General features: G+C 41.4%; 1 protein-coding gene across 1 annotated transcript; it reads left to right on the top strand.

The window, feature by feature from the left end:
* Window positions 1-1,818: 1,818 nt before the first annotated feature.
* On the top strand, window positions 1,819-22,455 carry Tnfsf4 (TNF superfamily member 4). The gene is made up of 3 exons (XM_041662274.1): window positions 1,819-1,959; window positions 19,936-19,978; window positions 22,100-22,455. The coding sequence occupies exons 1-3, from the start codon at window positions 1,819-1,821 to the stop codon at window positions 22,453-22,455; spliced, it is 540 nt and encodes a 179-aa protein (XP_041518208.1).
* The last annotated feature ends 439 nt before the right edge of the window (window positions 22,456-22,894 follow it).

Below are 22,894 nucleotides of genomic sequence, written 5' to 3'. Positions count from 1 at the left end.
TGTCTAGCTTCGATTAGAGTTTAGGGCTTTTCCGCTAATATCTCTTTCAGCCGTATTTTTAACTGTGTATTATGCTAGGCAGGAGTTACACACAGATTTTCCTTTCACCTTTTGTCTTCGCTCCCTGTGCCTCGCTCACACTTTGCTGAGGGAATCTCTTTACGGCAGAGTAGCTTTTGAAGAACCCGAGTCCCACTTTTGGCTTTAAATCTTGGATGTATGCCTTAGTTCCAGTATGTTCTTCAAAGGCAAAGCCTCGTTATTTAAATTGTTGAATATTGTGCCAAAGTACTTTCCATTTTCTATGCTTGTTCTTCTTTTGAATATAACTCATATCCATAATTGTTTTTAATTGTGAAAAATTTGAAGTTTTATGTATCTTCTTATATTTCTAGCATTCAGAATATGTTTTCTCTCAATTCTTTCTTTAAACATCCGCTGAAGGCTCCATGAGAAACCATAAGACATACTTTCCCATAGAGATAGGTAGAGAGAATAATGTCTAGCATCCCTTCACTATCTTACATAGCATTGACTTCATATCACGTATTCAGTAAATATTTTACCATTTTGGACCTGACATTATTTCACATTTATTTAGTTCCAAGTGCATGTCAGTGAGAAAGGGTGACCAATGTTTATTGGAAGGGTATATTCGTAAAGGTTTTTTGTTTTCGTTTTTCATATATGGATATTCTGTCTGCATGCATGTGCATCCCTTGCATGCCTGGTGCCCACAAGGGTCAGAAAAGGGAGTCAGATCCTCTAGAGGTAGAATTACAGATGGCTTGTCAGGCACCATGTAAGAGCAGGGATTTGAACCCCAGTCCTTAGGAAGAGCATAACCGCTGAGTCATCTCTCCAGCCCTGGGAAGATATTCTTACTTAGCAGGTTTTGAGTGCAGCCAGCACTTGGAAGAAAAGAGCAACACTCAAAGGTAACTCGAATTGCTCATGCAGAGATTATGTGTGGGGAAAATAAAAAGTTGAGTAGGGGGGAGGGCAGAATTTTCTTCTGTATCTTTTCTGATAGTAAGAAAATAATTATGTGTTTACTGAGTTTCCCTGAAATGAATAAATATGATGGTTGCAAGGTCATTTAACACAGTGTCTGACACATAGCAGTTGTTCAATAAATACTAATTTATTTGGTTTAACGCAAAGCATTATGTAACTCTAAGACCTCACCTTTATGCCTGTCTGCATAATCCACCATCCTATGTTCCTCTTTGTCCTTTTCATCTCAAGGGCAAGTTGCAAGAGTTTTATTTTAGGGTCCGTAAAAAGGGCTGGGAGATTAATTACATAATACAGAAAGGATGTCAGGGCAATTTCCTCAAATCTCTTCTGTGGTTTAAGACATCTTGAGGGATTGATAAAGAAGCTGTGCTTAAAAAAGAAGGGGGGGGGTAAAAGAACAAAAGATGATCTTTATCTATCTTTACTGGTGCAATAAAAAACTACAATAAAAACCCTAATAGCACATGTTTGTGACTATCATTTCGAAGTCACTCGATTCATAACTGGAATGCCACAAAAACAACTCCCTGTTAGCCCAGAGGGAAAAAAAAAGAAAGAAAGTAAAGGGGAAATTCAGATTAGTCACATAGAAGTTCCCCCGCCTGCAAAAGCTGCAGAGTTAAAACTGAGAGAGTCTGCCTCACTCCTTCAATTGCCTGTTGTCTCAGGTTCTGGGACCTTTGTCTATCTTCTGACCTGCAGGCTTGGCTGTGCCCTTATCTTCTCTGTGGTAAAGATCAGTCTTCCCCAGGTTCCCCTTCCCCACATCTGCATCGTTTCTGCACACAGACTGTGAAGATGGAAGGGGTTCAGCCCCTGAATGAGAATCTGGAAACAAGGTTCAAGTGGAAGAAGCTATCGAAGGTGGTCTCTGGGATTCAGGGAGTGGGGCTGCTTCTGTGCCTGATCTACATTTGCCTGCATCTCTATCCTGCTCCGGTAAGATACATCACTGGGTGTTGCTTCTTCTCCAACTCTTGGTGAATGGCAGTTACAACGGCTGCAGTTTCCTGGAAATAATCGAATGTTAAAACTGGTGAGGGCCCTGCCATTGCCACCAGGTGATTGTAATGTGTGGTCAGATGCCCTTTGGTGTTTCCTTCCCTTCTTAGCTCAACAGGTGCAGAGGCAGGGCAGGCTGAAGGGCAGAGAAGCCCTGCTTTTAGATTAGTTTTTTTTTTGTCATTTTCTTTGTAATGCAAAAATCCGAATGTGTCTTGGTGAGCTGTCACCCTGAAGCTTTGGGTCACTGCTTTGCCTATCCATTCTGGGAACAACTATCAAATCAAGGAATCAATACAAAAAAGAGATCAGTAACAGATCCTATCATACGCATCTACCGATATTCAAGGGACCTGATTTTTTGATAACCCTGAAGGTGTCAATATTCAGCCCTTTCCCATCACGGCTTTTTATCCGATATTCAAGGGACCTGATTTTTTGATAACCCTGAAGGTGTCAATATTCAGCCCTTTCCCATCACGGCTTTTTATCTGAAGGGCTGCAACATGTGTGTGCACATCTGTTGGTGTGTGTGCTCATATAACTTCATCTTATAGCCGTTTGTTTTCTGATAACCACTTTAAAACCCCAGAGGGTTTTTTTTTATGCGTGTGCTTTTTTTTTGTGTGTTTGTGTGTTTTTTTTTTAAATGTTCTTCATTGTAGAAGGTAACTGTCTGTAGTCTCCCTGAACCTTCTGTTGGATCTGGCATCATAATTATTTCCTCAGTGTTTGCTTTATCTCAGGAAACTTTTCCGTGATAGATGACAGGCAAAATGGAACTTATTTTTAATGGACATGTCAGAGGTACAGCTACCTCAGATTAAACCAGGATATGATGAAGAGTCCAGGCAAATGCCTGGGCTTGTCTTTGTTTACAGGAAGTGGGGTTTTCAGTATATAGAAGCTAGTGGGAGTGTATGTGTTCACGACCGCTGAACCGTGTCGGGTGCTTGCCACTTGTGCCTACAAACTCCAGAAATGTAGCTGGCATGTCTTTCTTTGTTCTAAATGGGGCATTTTATGAACTCAGAAAAGGTTATTTAAACAACCTCAGAGAGCATAAATTAGAAAGTGTATGTTCAAGTCTGCTTTACCAGTTAGAGTACTGCCGTTTTCTTTCCTCCACTCCACACAGGACTCCGGATGACAAGGATTCACTCTGGGGAGAAGGTACCAGGGTAGAGTACTGTGTCTGTGGTAGGATGCCTAAGATACAGACCGGAATTAGGTTCTTTTCAGAAGAAAGCAAACAGAGTAACCAAAAATAGACCAGCAGAGTGCATTGAATAGGTCAGGGAGTCTTGGGCCATTTCAAACCGCAGGGTTGTGTGTTTCCTTACTCTGTGGGATGATGAAGACAGGATACAAGGCCCAAGTCTAGGGTAACCAGGTACACAGGGGCATCAAGGAAGAACAAGAGAGAGCAAAAAGTGAAAGAGGCATAAAGGGCTGGTGCCTGGGGCCTCTGTATTCAGTGTCCCCCATGACATGGAAAGAATAGGGGTCCTTTCTTCAAGTCACCAGCAACTCTATTGCAGAGGTGGGGAACCAAACGAAAGCCACATCTCTAGGGCCTGAAGTTAAACTGCAGTCTAGGAGAAAATTTGTTTTCTGGGGTCTTGGCTCAGAAGTAGAATCAGAAGTTAGGAGAGGTACATCGAACATTGAAGCTGTCTGCTGATGAAATAAGCAGCCTGATTGCTCTTGATAGAGATGATCTGGGGCCTTAGTTATCTAGAACATTTACAGCATTGTAGGACCTGGGCAATGCTAGGAATCATTCTTTTTAGTCTCACTTACTAAGGGGAGGAGAGCATGGATAGGTTGACCATTGCCCTGGAACTTGGTCAGATTGTATTGATGGAGGAGAGATGAGAGGGAAAGATAATATCTCTGACAAAGGGGCCCGTAACACTTGAGAACACTAATGTTTGGTGTTGTGGTTGCGGGTGGATCAGGTGGTGGGGATGATGCAATTAAAGCTCTCCTGGGAGACATATGTTGTAGTGCTGTGTCAGGGGAAACTGAATTGCAAAGCGTATTCTATACCAGGAAAACTGCCTTTTTTTTTTCTGTTGTGAGAGCAAAGTATTTTGAAAAAATCCTGTCTCTCCCCCTTATTTCTTAGCTTTGTTTTTAAGCCTTATTATCTACATTCAAGATTCTGAAGTAACAGCTTTTAAACTTTCTCTGGCTGTCAAGTTTTCTTTCAAGTTTATTTAGTAATAATAATTACTGGGTTAAATATCATTCACATATATGAAAAGCAGTTTTTGTCTTTGGAATGTATTCCCCCCATACCCACCACAGAAAAAAAAAAAAAAAGGACAGTCCTGATGTACATCTCATGCAGTTAGTTCACTTTCTCCTTTGGGTCTTGGTTTTCTCTTTGGTAAGAGTAGGTGACTGTATGAGATGGACATTGAGGTCTCTTTCAGCCCAGCAGATAATGAACATGGCATTTCAAAGAATAGGCCGAGAGCTGAAGGAACAGAAAAGGTGTGTTAGCAGATTTCTGTGCCCAAATGCACAGCTTTCTTGGTTTTTAAGACTAGCCTGGAAGAAATCCTATTTTCCTGCACACACTTTCTTTCTAATTTATGCTCTCTGTAGTTATGTAAATAACCTATTCTGAGTTCATAAAATACCCCATTTAGAATGAGGAAGGACACGAAGACTCTAGAATATCAGTGGCTTGAATTCTAAAACCAAAGGCTGCGGTTGCTGGCCCTACACACTGGGCGTTGCCATGAGGTGCTCAGTAAAGTGCCAGGCTTCGGTCTTATCTGGAACTTTAACTAGGAAGCAATAGCAGAAGGAAAACTGGTCTAGGGGGTGAGAAGCCTTTTATCTTTATTATTTTTATTGTAGTGTTTGTGGGGGTGTATATGTATGGGTTTATGAGTGCGTGCTTGCTTTGGTGTACAAGGCTGTGTGTGTATCGGCAGTCGCACGTGGAGGCCAGAGAACGAACTCGAATGTCATCTTCAGAAGTGCCTCCTCCTCTCTTTGACAACATCTCTCATTGGTCTGGAGTGCACCAGTTAGGCTAGACTGTCTGGCTAGTGAACCCAAACATCTTCCTGTCTCCACCTTCCCAGAACTAGGATTACAAGCACACACTCTTACGCCTGGCATTTTTATGTGAGTTCTGGGGATTGAATTTTGTTGCTCATGTTTTCTAGGCAAATGCCATATCATCTGAACTATCTCCCAAGCCTGTAAGACACTTTTATAAATTATATTTGTGTGTTCCGGGGCTGTTGAAGTCTTCCAAGCTCTGTGTCACCTTTATTGTGACCTTTTTTTTTTTTCCAGAGTTAAGGACTTTTTCCTTAACAAATCCCACCTTCTTTTTTTTCTCTTTTCTTTCTTTTTTTTTTTTTTTCAAATCCCACCTTCTTGTTGCTTTTTATTTTCTGCTGGGAAAAGCAGAAGTGGTTTGTGTCAAGGAGAGCCAAAATTAGAATTCAGTTTCTTGGTGATGTTTCATATCATAACTTCAACAATTTATTTTTGTATTGTTAAATACCGGAAAGAGGAATTTGCCTTAACTTTTTGTCTAGAATTAGCTTAATTTAAATGACTACATGTAATCAAACATGTCTTTTTCTTAGAAATTATTCAACCACATATATAAAATAACTTCAAATGCAAGTAAAATTTGCTTTTCTAGAGCAACTCATTGAGAATTAATAAAAGAACATTTGCAGTGTTGAATTAATTTATCATAAAGAATTTGAGGCTCTGATAGTGGGTATTAATGAAATGGCCCAAAGACTCTGAGTTTTTGAGGAGGTATTAGCTAGTCTTTTATAAAAACAAAAAATAGAGGCCAAAAGAAGGTGGGTAAATTGCTCACGATCAGCTATGTACTTAATTAACTAGGCAAATTTGACTCCTATACTAGACTTCTTTTTATCAGCTGGGGCATCCTTACCTTCGTTCTAAGTGCCTTTTTATATAGGATACTATTGGAAGTATAGGGTAACTGCATGGACAAGAGTTTGTTTCTGTCTTAAGTTCTTTGGATTAATGGTCAGATTTAAGGTGAGGCAAAAAGGCAGCAGACGTGGAAACCTGCTCAAGGGGCAAGAGGAGAGGAGAGGAGGATGAAGGCTTGTCCAAGATGTCTGAGTATGTATGAGGGGAGTTGGGAGAGCTGAAGCAAGAGAGTAAATAATTCAACTGATGTTTGAGAGAAGAGTGGAATTTCCCACACAGACAGGAGCGATGGGGGAGGGAGGCACACTAGCAAATCATTCAGTACGGCTGACCTTGAGTGTTCATAGAGAGTGGAGGGAGGAGATGAAGCTGAAGATCTAGGCGGGCATGGATGGCACAGGATCTTGTAAATCGTGTTGGAAAGCTTGATTTCTTCTGTTTTATGCCAGAGGGGGCGGTTTCGAACACTGATGATTCTTCACATTTTCCTTCTGGGCATGGGATCTAAAAACTGGCAATACAGAAACTAACCTACTCTTCCCTGGCACTAGGGGGCACCACAGTAAAACTAACCATCCCCTAACATCTTAAAGGCAGCCTGCTCTCCTTTTTAACCAAATTAATGTAGTAACCTCTGCTGATCTAAGATAAAACCCTCTTCCCAGGAATCACATAGATGAGGAGGAACATTATTGGGAAATATTATTTTTGTTCTTACAGTGATAGTATTTTCTAAACAAGCAATTTAGGTACTTGTATGTTCTGACCCAAGTCTTTAAATTAGGAGAGAAGAATGCGAATGGGAATTGGGTTGAAAAATGTCACCCACAAATGCACACAGAGACACAAACACATGCCGGCCTATGGATATGATTTCCCTACCGTATCTTTGTTGACCACTGCCCACAACTACTAGCACTGAAGACCCAGGCTTGCTAAGGGGCTAGCAACCCTGCCTTGCGTCTTCTTTTCATTTTGGTGACAATGACCTCTGTGCTCTGCAGTCTCAAAGAGCATGCCACTTTCTTCCCATTTCAGGGGTTTTGTGCTCATGGAAAATAAGCACTAATCCTTTGTGATTATGTGAGTCAGAGGAGCCACTGCAGTGTTATTGTGACTTAACGGGAAAAAAGAAAATGATGACAGCGAAACCCCAGGCTGCGATGTAGCACACGTCTCTCTCCATCACCATTGATGAACTAGACAGAAGAGTTAGTTTGAAACCGGACTCTCTAACATCCTGTGCTTTGCTAGTTTTGATGCTTTCTAAAAGAAGAAGCAAAAATACTTCCTTGTACAGAAACACAGAAGATCACCTTAGACATCGGGCAAAGGCGTTGAAGTGTAACAGAGTACCCAGTGAACCAGGAACCTGACGTCTGGCTTGTTCCAGGCTTTTAGCTTCATGACCCTGAGCCAATTCCCCGCATGTCAGTTTAAGACTTTTGAAATTGGAACTTGGTTGGGAGGATCCACCCTTTGAGAACCAAGCTTTATAAATGCCAAGATTATTATTGCTATTCGTGGGCATATTTACATAACCACACTGCTGCATGATCATTTACTTTGTAGTGGGTGTGTGTGTATGTCAACACAGACATTCAACTGCATTCAACTACAACCCATAACTCAGCAAGCATACCATGTTAAGATTAATTATAGCTTCACAGACTTGATTTCTGCTTGGGAATTAAAAAATTCACCTTGGAAAGAGTTCTGTTTTCTTTCTTTTTTTAAATGTAGAGTTCTAATTAAGAATTGTTTATGGCTGTAGTAGAGAATAAAAGCAGACAGAATGGGGAATTTATGAAGCTGTGAAGTGTTATTACGTTCAGGGTCTGGTTAAATGTGGTTCAGAAGTCTGGAATTCAGGGTTGGAGAGATGGCTTAGTGGATAAGTGTGCTTAGTGCTATTCTGAGGACTTCATCTGGTTCCTGGCACCCATACCAAGTGGCTCATAGCCACCTGGGATTCCAGTTTCAGGGAATCTGACACCTTCGTCTGGCCTCTGTGGGCACATGCGCATACACGGTGCACAAAAACTCAGGCAGGCACATACATATAAATAAATAAGTCAATATTTTTTGAAAAAAAATCTAGAGTTACAGGATTACAATACATGTACCGTGCTATTTCAGTTTTTGTTGAGGTTTATTCTAGTTTTCCAATTCTCCAGAGACTTGGCTGTTGAGCAGCAGAAGATTATGCGGTCTGGCTCACAACATTGGAAACACTGAAATGACCCGAGTGATTGGTTTCTTTTTAGATCTTTCATCTGAGATGTCCCATAGGTGCGTCAAGTTGTACAATTTTGCCTTTGATAACAATTTCTAATTTTTTTTTTTTGAGACAAGGTTTCCTTGTGTAGATTTGGATCTGTCCTGAAACTCGATCTGTAAACCAGTCTTCCTCTGCCTCCAGAGTGCCATGATTAAAGGCATGTGCCACCACCACCTGGCCTTAATAACATTTTTAAGTATGCCCACTAACTAAGATAGAAAAAGAGACTTTCAAATTAATTATTTTCACATTGTTTAATAAATATTATGGATAAAAGTCTTAATTACAAAGTATAGCATTGTGTTCGTGGGAAACATATTGAGGACTCCGGTGTGTTTAAGTGACAGACATTGAGGGCAGGGCTTCCCCGCAGGCAGCAACAGCAGGACCCTGGAATCCAGATAAGTAGACAGACAAAGGTTTTAATAGTGACAGTTAATATTAGAAAGTATAAAGGAACATCAGCATTATCAGCAAGGGAGGAAAATAAGGCCTTGCTGCATCATAAAATAAATTGTACAACATGTGTTTAGTGCCTATAAAACACCAAGTCAAGTAATTAATGTGATGATATGTCTGTGATTTCTACACTACCTACAAATGCACATTCAACTGCTCAGTGGTTTTCTGGGGGCGTCCGCAGTTTGGTATCACAAACTGGGTGGCTATAATCGACAGGACTTGGTTCTCACAGTCCTGAAGGCTGGAGATGCTGGAAAGGTCATGCTCTCGCTAAAGGCTCTAGGCAGGCATCCTTCCTTACTTCTTTCTCACTTTGGATGGTTGCCAAAGGTCCTTCAGGTTCTTTGGTTTCACACCAACCTCTGCCCTTCACATGGCTGCCTTCTTGTTTTTGGGGAACCTCTCTCTTTCTTTGAAGAGAATCAGTCATGTTAGATTTAGGGCCTACCCTAATGCCGTTGATGTCATTTTGACTACTTATATCTGTAACAACTTTATTTATATCTATTTCCAAATAAGGACACATTCTGAGTTTTAGGCAGACTTGCATTTGAAGGGCATGCTGTTCAACCCACTAAAACTTGAGGTATGATTTATAAAAACTCAGAGACAGAAATTGGGGTTTCAATCTGAAGGTCAGAAAAGCAAAACAGCAAGCCACTGGTTCTTACCTCTATCTCAGTCTGAAAACTGTGATCCTGCCTCCAGGAATCTCAGAATGAGACTGTGTCTGAGAGCTGTTTCTTCCCGTTTTAGAATTCTCTCTGGGGCTGGGATTAAAGGCATTCATGCACTGTTACCGCCCGGTTTCTATGGCAACTAGTGTGGCTACTGGGATTAAAGGTGTGTGTCACCACTGCCTGGTCTATAAGGCTGACCAGTAGGGCTGTCTTACTCTCTGATCCTCAGGCAAGCTTTACTTATTAAAATGCAAGTAAAATGCCACTACAGAAACTTTTATTCATTTTTTTTTAATTAGTGATCACCAGGCATTGGTTTCCACCAGGCACTGACTCAATGGTGACCAAGAAAAACGCAGTCCTCCTTGTTCTGATAGTTTGTTACCCAGTGGAAAAGAAGGCAGTTAAATGAGAATAGTGGGGCATAAGACAGACACCCCTTAGCCAAGCAGGGCAGAGATATTCAGTAAGGAATTTTGCAGGAGGTTACACCTGCTTTTCTTTTCAGTTGATATTTAAAAGTGAGAATCCTTTCCTTTGGCGTTCGGCAGTTGGTCTCTCTTCTGCTAATTAGTTGAAAAGCATTAGTTTCAAATGGCGTTCTCATCAGCCTCCCCATCACCAGTCTCCTGCTGCTATAATCTCGGGATTTCATCCTTCACTATTTATCTTTGCCAGCCTCATTTTCTCCCAGAGCACATGCCAAGAGTTCAGCTTTGTGCTGATGAATCTCGGCAGCTCACTGCACTAGGTATGCCCTGCCCCTGACTGTTCATTACTTACCAGTGGGAATTCTCTTCTCGGGAGGAAGGGGGTTGCATCTTCTCTTAAGTCCGCAGGGTCTGTGTTACGATCTGTGGTCCAGAAGGTCTTGTGACGCACTGTTTGGAGACGAGTCTTTGGGATTCTGTGGCATGACTTGATGAACTTCTGCAATGGAGCTGTCACGAGACTCTGCAGGGCAGTCATTTTGTTTGAGGTTGGACATAGAGATGAGGATATTAAAAGGCCAGAAAGGGAAAGGATTTGTTCTAGACTCAGTACAGAAACCAGGAAATCCCTACTGCCAGTCTGATGCCCAGCCCTCTCTACTAGGTTGCCTTTTTAAGCAGTGATCCCTTCGTCTATAGTATGAAGAAATGGGTGATTCCCAGTAGAAGATACCAATGGCAGGGCTTTTGCTGCTTTCCTTATGTCCAAAGATATCCAGGATAATTCCAACAATCGTGGGCGATGGACAGTGTTACAAGAGACACTGTCATCTTTTATGTGACCACACAGTTGCTGGCCTAGGTCCAGCCTGGTCTGAAAGATGAAGTGAGCATCTCAGCAAATTTAATTACAGAATGTCATATTTGAGGCCTGGCAGGAAGTGTGCTGATGCAGTGGGGGCATTGGAAATGTGCTCTTACAGGTGCTTAGGTGCTAAATTAGTGCAAGAATATTTTAGTGGAGACTTTCTCAATCACTGAGGGGGAAGGAAGAGAGACACGTTTTGGTAATCCCTCTGTTAGTGTTATGTGAAGAATCCCCCAGCTAATCTGTAGTGGGAAATCTTACTACAAGAATATCTTGCCTTTGAGGATACAAAGAATTAGTTTGTTAGCTCAGTCACAGACTTCTTCATGTATTTTAATATTCGGGTCACATGCATACTTTTGGCTGTTTTTGTTGTTTGGTTGAATATCTGAGATTACTGTTAGGAACCAGAGATAAAGAAACCCCAGTCCTTGTTCTCTGGGACACAGAGTGGTGAGTTCCTCTAGGGAGTCACATGCAGCCGGCACTAAGCAGTTTGATGACAGGACTGGGGATGGTTGGAAGAGGAGGCCACTAGGTTTACAGCAGGCTGTGCAGTCCGGAGGAAGGCAAAGCTGGGTTAAGACTGTCAGTGGATTCAGGGTGAACATGAAGAAGATTTTTTGGGGGAGAGAATTCATGTTCACAAAAAGTTCTACAAACTTTTCAAAGCAAGGTTTACAAAGCCACGCCTCTGTCTCTAAGAGAATGTAACTTTAGGGATAAGTTTTTATGAATACTGAAGATTTCTTGGCCAAGATTTTGCCTGCTCCTCTTCCCAATTGTTTCCCTAAACGAGGTTCTGAGTTCTTTTGATCAGAAGCAGAGCTCACTCTTTGCAGCAGGCTGCTTCCATAATAACTCCTCAAGCTGGGAATTCTACTCTCCAAGTCCACTGTAGTACGGAAGTGTGAAAAATCCCGCTTTTCTTTTTTGAGTAGCAGCCTAAGAACTTACTAGGCTGTGCTTTCACGACTTCTCAGATCTCCTCCCATGGTGGAAGTTCAAGGTGGGAACAGCAACTCTGTCACAGTGGGGGTGGCATGGTGCATTAATTGTCTCAGATTTCCCAGTCTCCTTAAGTGACTCACAGGTCATTCATGTGCCCCCTCAAGATTTTTACATTGTGCCCTGATATTGAGTGAGGAATAGCAAGCTCCAAATATGACTGCAGAGCCTACTTCCTGGTTTCATATCGGATGAGTAACATTTGCTCCTGGCACAGTTACCACTCTTCCAGAAAAATGCCAGATGAGTATAAGGTCAACAGCATTATGTCATATCCCACTGAGTCAGAATCAGAAGCTCACGCTCTCCAAAGATGATCTCTTCAAACATTGTCACCTTCCTGGGGATGGGGGATGAGCCGCTGGAGAAGGATCATGCATTGAATTCTTTCATCTATGTTACTGAACATGCCAAGAAATTATGTAATTCCAACTCCTCCACGCTCCCGCTTGAGCTTGTCTGTGGGCTTGCTATCCCCTTCTTGGACAGGAACACCCAGTCAGAGCCCACATGATGGTGCTGTCCTTGGGGTCTACATTGAGAACCTACAGGGTTGTCTGTCTGAGGAGTTACTTTTGGAGAATTTCGGGGTATTTTTAAATCTGAGTATTTTGACCACTATCCCCAAATTTGAAATTTTAATCTTATTTAGTGATAGCTAAAATAGTTTAAATCAGTTTTGTACGCCAGATAAATGCTTTTTTTATGAACTATTTTTAAGGTATCGTGGAACAAAGGGAAGAGTGAGTACTGTAAGTCTGAACTAAGTACCTTTCAATCCTTAACCAGCCCCAAACAGCTTGGGTTCTCATTTTCCTATTTCTAACTACTGGTAATTGTTATGTGTCATAGGGTGATTTCAAGCAGGGGAGAAAAAGGTGATGGATTCAACAAGATTATCTCAGTGCATGGCTCTGTCAGAAATTCTCAATTCTGTTTCCCGTTTTCTTAACTATGCAGAGAATGGCCTTATTTGGAGGTGATTCCGTCAGTTCATAGTAGAGTATCTTCTGCTGATCTCAATCTTTGCTCTTTCAAAAGCTAGATCTAGGTGTTTTCTCCATGTGTTACCAAACCATGAGATAATTTTGTTTGTATTTTCTGGAACTCTGGGGAATGCGTTGCTTGTTGATAGTTCCTAAAGGTTTTGTGTAGAGAGACTACTTTTATGAATGGAATACAAATTTGTCAAAAGCAAATAGTGTGAAAGTTTTAACTTTGTGTTCACAAAGTTGAGTATCATGGGTATCATATAGTAATATTTAGTTTTAAAGCATTTAGTTAACATACACGTAAAGTGTTTCACTGCAAAATTTTTATGTATTTGTATTATTATACTTTGATCTCATTTACCTCACTCATTGACCTTTACCATTAGCCATTCCTACCCCTTGCTGATCCTTTTCCTATTCCCAAATGGTCCCAATTTCTGACATATATATATATTTAGTCAACCCATCAAAAAATATATTCCTTTACTGTCTCATGTTCTCTTTCTCCTCTCTTTTATACTCTTCCTTCCTTCTTTCTTTGCTTCTTTTCCTTTCTTTCTTTGTTTCTCTCTCTCTCTCTCTCTCTTTCTCCCTTTCTCTCTTTCTTTCTTCTTCCTTATTTCTTTTTATATCCCTGGCTGTCCTGGAATTCACTCTGTAGACCAGGCTGGCCTCAGACTCACAGATCTGCCTGCCTTTGCCTCCCATGTGCTGGCTGGGAATAAAGGTGTGCGCCACCACTGCCCGAGCCCTTTTTCTATTTTTATGAGAAACACATAAATATAGATTTCACATTTTTAGAGAACTTGCAGTATTTCTCTCTTTGAATCTGGCTTATTTCATTTAACCTAAAGGCAGATGAGAGATTAAAGGCAAAGGACATGTATAGTATGGAATTCTATCCAGGGATAAAGGAAACCAAAATTATACTTTTTTCAGAATGGATATAACCTGATCTCATTATGTCAAACAACACTTAATAACTTGCTGCTGCTTTTAGCCAAACCATCAAATAATATGATAATCATAACATTCATCAACTATTGGATAGCTCTTTGGGAACAGCAAGCATTTCCTAAGCACCAGTCCCCCACTACCTACCACAGTGCTTATTAAAAGTCTTCTCTCTTGATTTCAGCCTTCAGAAGTTGACGATTTAGTGATTTCCGAACTGTGAATCCCTTTTTATTTCTTTCTTTGAGACAGGGTCTCACTATATAGCCCCTTAACTTGCCAGGAACTTGCCATATAGATCAGGATGAACTTGAACTCCCAGAGATCCACCTGCCTCTGCCTCTCTGCTGCTGTTTAAGGCATGTTCCACCACATCTGGCAACCCAGACCTTTTGAGTTGGGGCTTTGTGAATAAGTTGACCACTTCTACTTTTGTTTTTCACAAATTTCCTAGGAGATTCTAATGTATCTTAGAATTTAAGAACCACCAGACTAACTTCCTGTGGTGTTATTAGCTGTCCCCAGAAACGATCTATACATCACAGAGACGGTTGTCAAATACCTTGTACTTGCCACCTAGGTACTGAGTTGGCCCTGGGAACACTTGCTTTTTCTTCCTTCCTCCCTTCCTCCCTTTCTTCCTGCCTATCCTTCCCTCTCTCCCTTCCTCCCTCCTTCTCTGTCTCCTTCCTTCTTATTTTCTTCACCTGTAGCAGATCTGACACCTAAGGAAAACCCAGAACCCATGCTTTCTCCTTAGGTGTCAGCAATATTTGCTTTATTGCTAATCTGCTGGAAGGCAACTTTTCTCTTCAGCACTGGTGCTGAAGTGGATACAAGAACACAGGCATGGGATAATAATACAATCTTCAAGGCAGTTTCTCTTCATTTCATGTTCATTCATGCAGAAAAATTTATGTCGGATCTGGTGCCATAGAGTTTCAGTCTCCAGTTAGGAGGCTGAGGCAGGAAGCTCAAAGTTCAAGGACATTCTGGGATAGAAAGTAAGTTCTAGGCCAGCCTGGGAAACTTAGTGAGACCTTCTCTTTAAAAAAAAAGAAAAGAAGGAAGAAAGAAAGAAAAAGAGAGAGGAAAAAAGAAAGAAAGAACAGAGGTTATGGATCAGTGATAGAGCATTTGCCTTACATGGACAAGGCCTTGAATTCAATCCCTAGCAACCTAAGCAAGGGAAAAAGGAAAAAAAAATCATGGAATGATACAAAAATTGTAGTGGAGTTGGGGGCAGGAGTCAAATCCCTTCACTTCCATGGTTTTAATTTCTTCCTCTGAGACACTATCTTCAACACGAAGATGACTTCTTCTGTACCTTTCTTGTGCTTCTGAGACAATCCCATATAAACCCCAGTGTACTCAGTGCTGGATAATTCTGGAGTTTGATCTTCAATTGTGAAGGTGATGAGAGACCTTCACACTTTGCAGAGTAAGGAAATGCTGTTCTGCAAGCTGTGATTGTGTGGAAAGCCTCTGGCTCTTTGATATCTCCCAGTTTCCCTGGTGTCTGGAAATGCTCTGTGGGTTTTTGTTCTTCTTGGTATTCAGTCATGGTGTTTAATATGTGGGGGTAGACCAGATGTCTTTGGATTGCTTCTGAAACATTTTCTCATTGGGCTCAGGTCCTTTCTGGGTTATACAGAGAGAACTTCATTCAAGGACTTTGGTAGTTTTGTTTTATTCTTTAATTTATGCTTCCATTTTTCATATATCAAATACAGTATTATGGAGAATAAATCATAAAAATGACATTGACCTCGTTTTCTGTGTTTTCAGAACAATAGCTGATATTTGTTGACCCCTTAAATATGTCATGTCAAGTGTTTACCATTCACACACAAAATCAATTTAACACCAGCCTTCAGAGACAATACTTTTTCTATTCCTATTTTACAGATAAGAAACTGAAAATCAGCAGGCTGAAAGCAATTTTCTATAGGTTACAACAAAATATTCTAAGTAGGGGAAATGAGATTTATAGTCATTGAAGATATTATCAGTCAAGAGTGATTTTGTTTTACTATAAGGTTCACCTTTGATACTATACTTTCTATATTCTATGCTTTAACTAATGTATAATGACACATATTCCCTAATTATAACTCTACTATCCCCAAACATCTCCTGTGTTGCCCCTACTCAATGTTCCCCACCCCAGGTCCTGACCCTGGACATCCCCAGATTTTTTAGACTGTATAAATTTGCTTCAACCAAAATGTTTTACAACTGGAGTCACACTGAGTGGAGCCTTCTTTGATGGTTCTTTTACACAGATAAACAAAGTGAAGTTTTCTCCACAGCTTTTCATGGCCAGATGACTCACTTCCTGTTAGCACTGAAAATAATGGTCACCTTGTGGCTGCTCCATACTTTTATCTTTTCCAGAACTTTTGGTTGCCTTCAAGTATTGGTAGTTATTATTGCAGCTTCTATAAGTTTTTGTGTGGACAAAGTGTCTTAAAATATTTGTTATGGCCATACAGCTGTCAATCATCAAGGATTTGTTTTGGGACTGGGCTTGTGATTCTGATGGGCAGAAGCTGATAGGTAGACATTCTGGAAATAGAGAAGAGAATAAGCAGGGATTCCTGAGCATTTGTGACAGGCAAACTGCTGGGTGGTTAACTTTATTTTCCTTAAACTATACTGTTAGCTCTTGGTGCCTTCCAGTTGCAGTATGAAGCCTTATAATCATTTGTATAAAAGTTGAGAAATGGTTTGTATCTTTTCCAAATTCGCAAAGCCAAAAAAAGCCACAATTTGAATTAAATCTGAGGCCAACCAATCTGTTCTAAGTCTTGTCCTATCTGGTTCTTCATTCAAGGGGAAGGGGATTAAAGAAAAGAGTTGATTTAATCATAATACGCAAAAGGTCTATGTAAAGCTTGAGAACGAGGTTGCAGCCAGGCCAAGCATGATGCTGGCTTAGGAGCTGTGGGTGAATGTCTCTGAGCTGCGCAGGATGTCTCTGGGCAGTGTGGGAGCATCTCTGGATAATGTAGGATGTCTCTGTGCAGTGTGGGAGTATCTTTGGATAACGTAGGATGTCTCTGGGCAGTGTGGGAGTATTTCCGGATAATGTAGGGTGTCTCTGGGCAGTGTGGGAGCATCTCCGGATAATGTAGGAGTGTCTCTGGGCAGTGTGGGAGTATCTCCGGATAATGTAGGATGTCTCTGGGCAGTGTGGGAGCATCTCTGGATAATGTAGGATGGCTCTGGGCAGTGTGGGAGCATCTCTGGATAATGTAGGATGTCTCTGGGCAGTGTGGTAGTATCTCCAGATAACGTAGGATGTCTCTGGGCAGTGTGGGAGTATCTCCGGATAACGTAGGATGTCTCTGGGCAGTGTGGGAGTATCTTTGGCCAGGGTAGGGATGACTGTCTCTGGGCTGAGTATGAGGAGTGCAGAATGAGAGCAGAAAGTTCTGGGAGCAGGAAGGATCACCTTTTTGCATTTCATAAGACTACCTGAATTCACTAAATTGTTGTTTCTAAGAGACTTCTGAGGATATGCAAATTTCCACTCTGTGTGACCTTTGGGAGAAGGAACAGGATGTTCAGGGCTGCAGTAGATCAAACCAGTGGAGGAAGTCACGTGTGCTTTCCTGGCTGCCTCTTGGTATCTCAGTCCCAGAAGATGCCCTTTTGGTCATTGCTACCCCTACAACATCAGGGCGTCAAAAAGATAGAAATCTGTACACACACACACACACACACACACACACACACACACACTATAGAAGTGTTTTGCAAAGTCAGTCAAAATAATTAAACCATGTATCTAGTGAGTTCAAAGTTGACAAGACAATGTCACACACCAACCAAAAGGTTTCTGGAAGGCCTAGAAGTGTGGCTCAGTGGTAGGACTGGGGAAGCACTCTTCTAGAATGTGAAAGCTTCTGGGCTCAATGCCTAGCACCATAAAAAAAAAAGAGGAAGAAACAAGAGAAGAAATCAACTCTAAGGACTTTGAGATCAGAGAGATTGAAGTCAGTTTGTGAACTGGAAAACTTCCTGCTCTCTTCATTTGTAGGTAACTCGTTAACTCGGAGTTGCCACTTTAGTTTTGCTTTTGTGTTTTGAGACACAGTCTTACCGTGTAGTTCTGGTTACCTGGAACTCAATATAGAGACCAGGATAAACTCCATCTGCCTTTGCCCCCCGTGCTGGGATTAAAGGTGTACGCTATCACAATGGACTAGTTTTATTTTATTTGCTTGGTTGCTTATTTGCTGTTATTGTTGTTTGAGGGAGTTTAAAGAAACATACCATGAAAAGCTGGCCCTGAAATGGATGCCCACTGTGTTGTGTTTTTTTTTTAAAGACGGCAATCTGATGTTTCGGGAGCTTGTGATACTTAATCTATGACTACTCATTACTTGCTTGTCTGGCACCAAAACCCAGGAACTGCACATTATGTTGAGCCCTGGGCCTCTGGATAGACTGCTTCTGACAATGGGTATTGGTACTAGCCAGCCCCAGAGCACAGGAACATTTGTCTAGGGAATTATAGCGGTGAGGGTAACGGGTCTTTTGGGGGTCTTCTTCTAGAACAGTTCCTAGAGCACAAAGGAGTTGCACGGCAAGGGGTGGCCAACAAGACTCCCATTTCTATCCAAGTCTGCTTCCCTCCACATGCTCAGCACATTGCATCACTGCTGTTCTGCAGCCCAGGGATTGCAGGGCTCAGGAAAGCTGCTCTTCCTCCCTACGCAGCCTGTTGATTTTAGTTCAGGAAGGCCCAGGATAATATTTAAAAGAGAAGTAGGGGATTCCTCCTGGTGTGTGGGAGTCCCCAGTGGAATCCTCTTGACTGAGGCTAGTAGTCTGCCAGGAGAGTGGGAAGTAGGGATTCCACTGCTCAGGGCATGAAAACAAGTTTCTCCCATGCCTTCTATGAGGACATTCTGCCAAAAATAACCCTGTGGCTGTTATTCCTGGCTGGAACAGTGGGCATTTTTTTTTCTATTTTTTTTGTTAGTAGGGAATACACCATATTGAAAAAAGGGTCCCTATTTTTCCTGACCTCAGGCTTCTAATCATTTTTTCCAGAGACAGCCTTGTTTCTTGGTGTCTTCTTTGGGAATTATTCAGTGTGCACTGGGATGTTTCTGCCCCATGTTCCTTCACTAATAGATCTTTAACCTTGCTCCAATTTAAGTTTCTTTGTCTTAATGGCTATCAAATCCTGTGTGTTTTTATCTCCAAGTGTCTTGTCCTTACTGTTTTACTTCTTACTCTCTTGTGCCAACTTGGCTCATGTTAGGTTTTTCAAGTTGTTGAAGAGAACAGAAAGATTCAAGGCTTTTGAATAGCTAATTGGCTGGTAGAATGACTCAGTGGGTAAACGCACTGACGTCAACATGACAACCCGAGTTTGATCCCCTGAAACTAAGTTGGAAGGAGAAAATTGATTCTATAAAATTGTCCTCTGACATACACTCATGGGCCATGGCATGTACACACACGCACACACACACACAACCACAAAAAATATATAAAGCTAATTAATGAGAAGCTACATGTTTTAAAAAAAGGTCCAGCAAAGTGGCTCAGTGGGTTCTTGGTGGTTGCTACTGAGCCTAAGCACTAGAGATTGATATGATGAACTCACATGATAGAATGAGAGACTGACTCCTGAAAGTTGACTTCAGACCTCTACACACACGTACACACATACACACATTTGCATGCACACACAGTTGCACACACACATGCATGTACACACACTAAATAAATTAATAAATATATAAATAAAATAAGCTGGTTACATGCAAACATATTGCGCTTTTAAGGGTTAGAGAAGGTTGTTTAGCCCCTTGAAAATAGGATGTGTTTACTCCTGTGGAAGAGAAAGCAGACAAAAAACTTCCAGAACTTTCTCTTAATATGTTCTGGGAGTCTGTGCCCCTGATAGAGTGATTCTCTGAGGGATTTTCTAATGAGTGCTGCTATTTAAATGGAGGATTGGGGGCCCTCTGAACCCACATAGTATACCAAAAAAGAGTTTGGCAGGCAGATTTCAGATTCTCGCATGATAGATCAGAATTGCCATTCCCTATCAGAAGAGATGCTGTAGCTGTAGAAAACCAAGAGCTGTGTAGCCAGTCTGGGTCAAATCCTCCAAAAAAAAAAAAAAAAAAAAAAAAAAAAACCAAAACCAAATTAAAAAGTTAAAAAAAGCTACTCTCTTTTGTCAAGTATTTTTCCTGTGGGCTGCTGTATCCATTTCATCTTTCTTTTTTTTTTTAAATATTCATTTTTTCTTCTTCCTTAGGTGAAGTATCCTCCAATCCAAAGTCTCAGAGCACAAGTTACCAGTAAGTATTACCAAAAGTTTAATTTATCTTCATGTAGTTCTTTTGTATGTCTGTGTGGTACATGTATATCTGTGTTTATGAGTGCATGTGTGTGCGTGTGCTTGTGGAGATGGAGGCTGGCACTGGGTGTCTTCCTTAATTACTCTTCATCTTATATTTTGAGACTGCCTTACACTGAAACTAGAGCTCACTGATGGAGCCAAACAGACTGGCCAGCAAATCCCAGGGATCCATTGTCTCTGCCTCCTCAGGGCTGTGCTTGTAGTAATGGCTGTGTCACTGTGTCTGGTATTTCTCTTTTCCTTCTTTTCTTTCGTCCTTCTTCTTCTTCTTCTTCTTCTTCTTCTTCTTCTTCTTCTTCTTCTTCTTCTTCCCCTCTCTTTCTTTTTAGCGTGATGAACTGTACTCAGGTCACCTTGTACAGCAGATAGCTTACTGACTGAGCTGTCTCCACAGTCTCATGCCCATGCTTTCCCTAGGCTCTTTTCTGTGGTATCTTAACTTTCCTAGAAGACAGGATCTGCCATTTCCTTTAGGCAACTGTTACATCCCCTAAATTGTTGGAGTCTGAATATTTTTTTCAGGGGAAAAAGAAGGGATTAGTGACCAATACAGTTCCTGTCTCCGAACTTAATGTGCCATTCTTACTCTTCCCAGAAAAGTTTTTGTGGGTAGGAATTTTATTTTGTTTTCATCTAAGAATTCTATTCTACTCTAATATCATAGTGAGAGCTATGTGTGTGTGTGTGTGCATGTATGTGGGAGCTATACGAAGAAAACACTGATATTTTGATCAAGAGAGTATCGTTTGGGTCCTTGATCTCTGCCAACCACTGGAAGTTTCTATATGAGTTGTCAAGTATTTATTGAGTTCTCCGAGCTGAATGGGAAGTACATTTTGTCTTAATAAGTCATTCTTATTTTCGATTCAAAGTACAGCTCCCAGGTCTGGTACAAAGTAAGAATCATTGAGCTGGGGTCTACACTGGGGGCCTGTTGTTTCCTATCATCAAGGAGCATGAGCCAGAGTAGGTATATAAGATGTAGTTGGTTAGCCCTTCAAGATAATATTCAGGCTGATGCAGAGCTATGAGAAACTTAGGCTTTGGAGCTTGTGTAGTGTGAATTTTAATTGGTCTTCATAATAAAAACCTGGAGTCAGATATAGGCGTTAATACTGAAAGATCAGAGCAGCCAGACACTAGTTCTGACCTCTTCTGAAACTCAGACCAAAAGGACGATCCTGTCCCTATGAATCCTCAGACTGAATGCTTGCTCCTCGAAACCTCAGATTGAATCTACTTTTTTATTTATGTTGATATCCCCCCTTTTCTTTTCAGAGTAGACTCAATAATCTACCTTTATCATATCTAGGCTTACTTCTGGAGAGGCCTGGCAAAAAGCTACCAAAGCTGTTGCTTGTCCTGTTCTCCCCCTTTCTCGTCCTTCTCCCTCTCTTCTTCCTCCTTTTCTTTCTCTGTGGCAGTGACTCTTTCCAAGCTACCTTCCAGGAAATGCTGGTTATAGGAGATAGAAGGAAGAAACAAGGAACATGGCTGTGTCCCCGGGCTCCCTGTTTCATGGGACTGAGCCCACAAGCACCTGTGCTTGGCTGTATTCCTAAGCTTATTTGACTGCTGGCAAAGACCACTAGACATGCTGTCAGTGAGTCTGATTACTGGTGCTATATAGAAAAATCTGTATTTCATGGTCGGATGGGAAGGCATAGGAAATGGTTAAGTGTAGTTGCTTTGAGAGCTAATTAAAAGCTGGCAGGACCATGGCAATGAAGGCGCTGTTGTCCCACTGCTAACCTTGGCTGTAGTCTATCCACTCAACTGGAAAGTAAACACCGAAGAGGCCAGCATTTCTTGTTTTAGAAAAATCAGGGAAAATCAAAACCTGTCTTTCCTGCTACATGTCTGAGGTGACAATGGCTGCAATCTCTCTACTTTGTGCACGGGTACAGCAAGTTCCAGACACTGGTACACCACAGTGCTTCCTTGCTTTCTTTCCAAAATCTCCGTCCCTGTTAGTTTTCTCTTTACCTGATCTAGCTGTACTGGAAGGTTCTTTTCTCATATTTTGCTTAGGAATAATCTTGTTTTCAATTCTTTTTAGGATGTGAGAATGGGAGACTATTCATCAGCCTACCCAGGAATGAGTATCAAACCATGGAGGTGAAGAACAACTCAATTGTCATCACCTGTGATGGGCTTTATCTCATCTACCTGAAGGGCTCTTTTTTCCAGGGGGTCAAGATCAACCTTCATTTCCGAAAGGGTCGAAGTTCCATCTCTATGCCCATGATGAACGATGGTCAAAGGGTTGACTTCACTTTGGTAGCCTCTTTGGGCTTCAAAGATATAGTTTACTTGACTATAAATGCTTCTGATACTTCCTGCGAAAACCTCCAGATAAATGATGGGGAATTGTTTCTTGTCCTGCTAACACCTGGTGGATTCTGTGCCCCTTGAAGATCTTATAGTAACACCATGAACCAGGTGCCACTGTGAATTCCACTCCACGGGTGGGCAGGACACAGATTTCTTCTTGGGAGAGATGAGTCCATCCAGTTCAACTGTAGGAGATGTGACCAAATGCAGATCCTACCCCACTTACACTCAGGGATATTTAAAACCTGTCCTGCATGACAGTTGACCTCACAATCCCATGATTGCCTTGAGCCTACTAAGAGACCTTCTGGGAATGAGAAAATAAATGTCTCTTCAAGATGCATTGTTTCTGCTGGTCAGAAGATTATTGTAAAAAACTTTTGTCACTGAAAACCGCACTTGGCTACTATTTTCTAGACTTTCGGCATTGTCAAAAGAAAGAGCAAGGAATTGGGGGGCGGTTATGATTCTGGAAAAGGGCCGTGTCCACCAACCAGTAACAGGTGAAGTGCCCTCTCCA

Source organism: Microtus oregoni, unplaced genomic scaffold, assembly GCF_018167655.1.
Source record: "Microtus oregoni isolate MIOR12 unplaced genomic scaffold, Mior012 000013F_ref0000133, whole genome shotgun sequence".
Lineage (NCBI taxonomy): Eukaryota > Metazoa > Chordata > Mammalia > Rodentia > Cricetidae > Microtus > Microtus oregoni.
The sequence above is the reverse complement of the archived record's forward strand: the minus strand, read 5'-3'. Positions and strand labels throughout refer to the sequence as shown.

Excerpts from the sequence above, each read along its gene's own strand:
- Tnfsf4 (XM_041662274.1), top strand. The coding sequence starts at position 1,819 with ATGGAAGGGGTTCAGCCCCTGAATGAGAATCTGGAAACAAGGTTCAAG. Across the intron at positions 1,960-19,935 it reads TGCATCTCTATCCTGCTCCG|GTGAAGTATCCTCCAATCCA; the intron begins GTAAGATACATC and ends CTTCTTCCTTAG. Across the intron at positions 19,979-22,099 it reads TCTCAGAGCACAAGTTACCA|GATGTGAGAATGGGAGACTA; the intron begins GTAAGTATTACC and ends AATTCTTTTTAG.